Source organism: Suricata suricatta, chromosome 13 (assembly GCF_006229205.1).
Source record: "Suricata suricatta isolate VVHF042 chromosome 13, meerkat_22Aug2017_6uvM2_HiC, whole genome shotgun sequence".
NCBI lineage: Eukaryota > Metazoa > Chordata > Mammalia > Carnivora > Herpestidae > Suricata > Suricata suricatta.
This window is the reverse complement of record NC_043712.1, coordinates 27,457,745-27,462,337: the sequence shown is the minus strand read 5'-3', so window position 1 is coordinate 27,462,337 and position 4,593 is coordinate 27,457,745. Positions and strand designations below refer to the sequence as shown.

General features: G+C 37.3%; 1 protein-coding gene across 1 annotated transcript; it reads right to left on the bottom strand.

Annotated features, from left to right (window-relative positions):
- Window positions 1-445: 445 nt before the first annotated feature.
- LOC115276541 (olfactory receptor 13C3-like) lies at window positions 446-1,475 on the bottom strand. Its single transcript, XM_029920575.1, is given in 2 exon segments — window positions 446-867; window positions 870-1,475. Coding segments are annotated over 2 exon segments (1,002 nt in total). The 5' UTR covers window positions 1,450-1,475.
- Window positions 1,476-4,593: the final 3,118 nt, after the last annotated feature.

Sequence of the window (4,593 nt, the reverse complement as noted above, 5' to 3'; positions counted from 1 at the left end):
TTGAGTGACACAAAAAATCTGACTTTATTTCCTTATTCTAAGGTAAGGTAACTATGGCTTACAAAGAATAGTCTACTAAACGCCATTTACATAGTTTGTGAAATTACAGATTTTGTACTCTTTCCAATACCCAAAGCTTACGTGTGATGTTTTGCACTGTGTTTCTACATACAACACCAGAAACACTCATTTCAGATATCACAAGAGATGAGATTCTAATGGAATTCACCATGCTTGTGAAATCTAGATCAGGACATTTTGAAAGCTGAGTTTAAAGCAAACTATGGTTCTCAGTAATTCTAGCTGAGCAATGTGAGGGAAGGGGAAGAATAAAAATATCTCTTCTTAAACATAGTTACTCCAAAGAAGGTTTTAAACTAATTGACCTATGAGTCCATCTTTGTGCCTGTTATGAAAAGATTTACATTTTATGTGTCAGATATACTTACTGAATGTCTTTTCGGTTTAGCACATATTTTATAGCAGTTTTTACATCCTTATTCCTCACACTATATATTATAGGATTGAGCATGGGGGTCACTACCCCATAAAACAGGGAAATGAGCTTGTCTGAAGTTTGCAATTTGTCTTCCCCAGGATATTCTTGAGACTTGGGCTTGGCATACATGAAGAAGATGGTACCATAAAATATGATCACCACAGTCAGATGGGCTGAGCAGGTGGAAAAGGCTTTGTGCCTCCCCGTGGTTGAATTCATTCTCAAGATGGTGTAAAGTATGAACATATAGGAGAAAAAAATAACTATCAGTGGAAGAACCAGGAATGCCATATTTGATATCACCATGGTGATAATATTGAGGGAGATATCAGCACAAGCTAGCTTGAGGACAGCTAATATTTCACATGGAAATGGTTGATTATATTATTCCCACAGAAAGGCAACTGCATGGCAAGAGATGTTTGCACAATGGAGTTGATTCCACCAGAGAGCCATGACGCGGATGCCATCAGTACATACACCATCTTGCTCATGATGATGGGGTATCTCAGAGGGTTACAGATGGCTACATAGCGATCAAAAGCCATCATGCCAAGGAGGACACACTCCGTTGACCCCATTGCAAACCCAACGAACATCTGCACTGCACATCCAGAGAAGGAAATGTTCCTTTTCTTTGACATTAAGCTCACCAAAGTTGAGGGAACAGAGGAGGATGTATAGCAGATATCCAGGAAAGATGGGTTGCCCAGGAAGAAGTACATGGGGGTGTGAAGACGAGAATCAAAGATGCTTGCTAGGATCAGAACACCATTGCCGGTTAGAATCACTAGATACATTACTAGAATTAGAATGAAGTACATGCTCTCAAGTTTTGGGTAACTGGAGAATCCCAGAAGAAGGAATTCTGATGCAAATGTCTGGTTAATTTTATCCATGTCATCTGCTTTCAGGATTTCACAGGAAGATTTAGTATAAAATATATTCATTGCTAACAAATGTTACAAAATACCTGAACAATTCATTTTGTAGATGGTATTCTAAGGAGTATTTGCATGGAGCTCAGACAGCCAGTCATCTTCAACAATCTGTGTGACTAGAATAAAATGAAATTGAAAATGATGGAAGTACTGATGCCCTTTGCTAATATGTGAAACTCTACCTATGATCCCACAGACAGAAGTAACGTTACTTGCTATAGATGTACTCCTGCGTTGAGGTTTCTAAAACCCCTGACCAATTACCAATTATGAACCTGACTTCATCTACCCCAGAAAAGAAGCATAGAGATGGTAAAAGACTACTTAACAAGGACCAGGCATTTGATTCAGCAATTGCATCACGTTTAAAATTTCACAGCAACTTTGATATTTTTAGTATATATCTCATTCTATATATCTATCTCATTCTGACTCTACATACCTGATATTAGTACATTTAATTTTTATTTTAATTAATTTTATAGAGATTTAATAATAATAAATTTAATAGAATACACTAAAATTTAATGCCTATCTAACTGTTAGCTATTACTCTCATATTCCAGCCCCCTCTTAGTGTCATGACATCATTTAGATAGTTTGTGAAATTGCAGAGTTTGTGCTCTTACCTATTCCCCAAGCTGATATGTGATGTTTTCCACTGTGTTTCTACACACAACACCAGAAACACTCATTTCCTATGACGAATCCAGATTTTTCGGACCCATACTGATTTTCTTTTGCCTTATTACGGATCGGCATGTGAATCTGGAAAGTAACAATAATATACTTTTGTGTTTTACAGAAAGATCCAATTCATATCATGTTGTTATATACTCTTAAAAAATATTATTAAAAGACACATTTTAAAAATAGTAGTTTCCACTTGTGCCAGACTACTACAATAGTTTTAGAATATTACTGACAGCCTACCTTGAACCTAGTCATGTTCCAAGTAGAGTAAGGATAAGCTTAAGAATAATGTAAAGTGCCTGCCATTATAAAGCTCACCGTTCAGTTAGGGATATAGAAAAAGTACATATGAAAAATGTCATTAATATAATTACATTATGTAGTCTGAGTGAAAATTATAGCTTTTCCAAGAAGGAATAAGTTTCAGACTTGGCCCTGATCTGGAAGCATGGATAGAATTAGACAGGTTTGGAAGAAGAGAAAAGAGAGGACATGGGGTATCCCAAAAGTGAGAAGTCAAGTGAAAGTTAGAAATACATAAAACACATCCATTTTGGACACGGAAGTTTCTGTGGAGGGGTGGCGGCAAGCACATCTGAAAAGGAAGGCATGGTCTTCGAGAATATCGAACAGTCACAAAGGTCAGGCAAAGAATTTGACATTTCTTTTGGTAAGGAAGGGGTCCATCATTACAAAGCATAGAGCATGAGCTTAGATATTAATACTCTCCAAAATTGACATCATAGTATGATTTTATGAGGTTTTTTCTGTCAGAAATGTAACACAAGAAATTAAGCTATGTAGATTAATGTGGTTGTCACTATAACTGACTAGATGTGAAGACTGATCTTTCCAAAATCACCACCAAATTTGACATTGGTCAGATCACAAGTTTGGGCCTCACATGGGCTAATAGTTTTGGGAATTTCAGCAGGGCTATTCTTCTTGCACTCTATCACTTAATTTGTCATGGATAGAATTTGGAAGAATTACCATAGAAAATGTTTTACTTAGAGCCAGAAGTCCAATTTGACAAAGGGATTCTTACCACAGGAAAAATTTAGTTAAGGACACACTTAACTGGGTGGCTCAGTCAGTTAAGCATCCAACTCTTGATTTTTGCTCAGGTTATGATCATACTCATGGTTTGTGAGTTCAGCCCTGTATCAGGTCTGTGCTGCCAGTGCAGGACCTGCTGGGATACTCTGCCTCCTTCTTTCTGCTCCCCCCTCATGCTCTGTTTCTCTCAAAAATAAATAAACAAACAAAGAAAGAGTTCACAATAAAAATATTTCAACTTCGAAGACAAAAGCAGAGAAGAGAATATAAAAGTCTCAATTTTATAATTTAAAAATAGTTAAAAGAGATTGTTAATTTTTATTTTTCTTAGTTTAAGTCCAGAACTTCCTTTAAAGGAGAGGGAAGGAAGGAGGTTGAGAAGGAAGGAAGGAAGAAGGAAGGGGGATAGAGAGAAGGGGGAGAGAACAGTTGGAGATAGAGAGAGAAAGATATTCATTACATTTATGTAGCCAACTCTTATTTGAGAATCCTATGTGCCTTGAAATTGGTTCATTGGAATAATGGGCAGAGGAAAGATCCAAAGCCCATTATCTTTACATTACTGTTATGTCTAACTGGTGTCATTAAAATCATATAGAAATTATCAGCAGAAGGGAATGCTCAGCAAGAACTGTAGAAATACTGGGGCCACAAAAACAAATTGACTATATTCATTCAACAGTGCCCAGAGGAAAGGGGCAATTATTCTATACTCCCTCTTATGATAAATCAAAATTCTCCCGGGCTCAGAAATTGGTCAGAGAATGCAGAGAAAATGAGGACTCTGATCAACCTAGTTACTAACGCGAAAAGAACACAGCAAGACGCTGAGTTACTAAGATACATGGGGCCACTCCAGGTAGGAGCCAAAGGTGCCACCTGGAAAGACTGTTGACTTTCTATTCCAGACAACTTCCAGATAATGCATGTCTTGAGCCAGGTTTGTCTTGCTACTTCTGTGCCCTGCACCAAAATGGTGATCTTGTTATATTGTGAGATACCAAGAGACACAGAGGAAGGAGCTTGTCTCTTGCTCATCTAAAACCTAATGGGGGGTTTGACTAAATAAGGAAAGGCTGACTTTAGCAAGCAATTCCCCTGTGTAATATTTGGGGATTGATGATCAGGAAAACTTAAATATGTCATATTTACTTTGCAGCAGGCTTTAATTTTTTAAGTACCTTTCAGACAGTACTACTAAGCTGAAACCTTACATGTCACATATGCCATCTTACAATTACCAAGGATAAGTATACCTCTATAAGTAGAGAGGATCATCTAGTACTCACTGGTATACATATGATATGGGTTTAGCATGGTAGAAAAGTGCCTCAGACTAAAATCAGTGTCTCTGGTTTGTGGTTCTAGGCTTCTAAATCTATAGCCTCAGTTTTCTAGTTT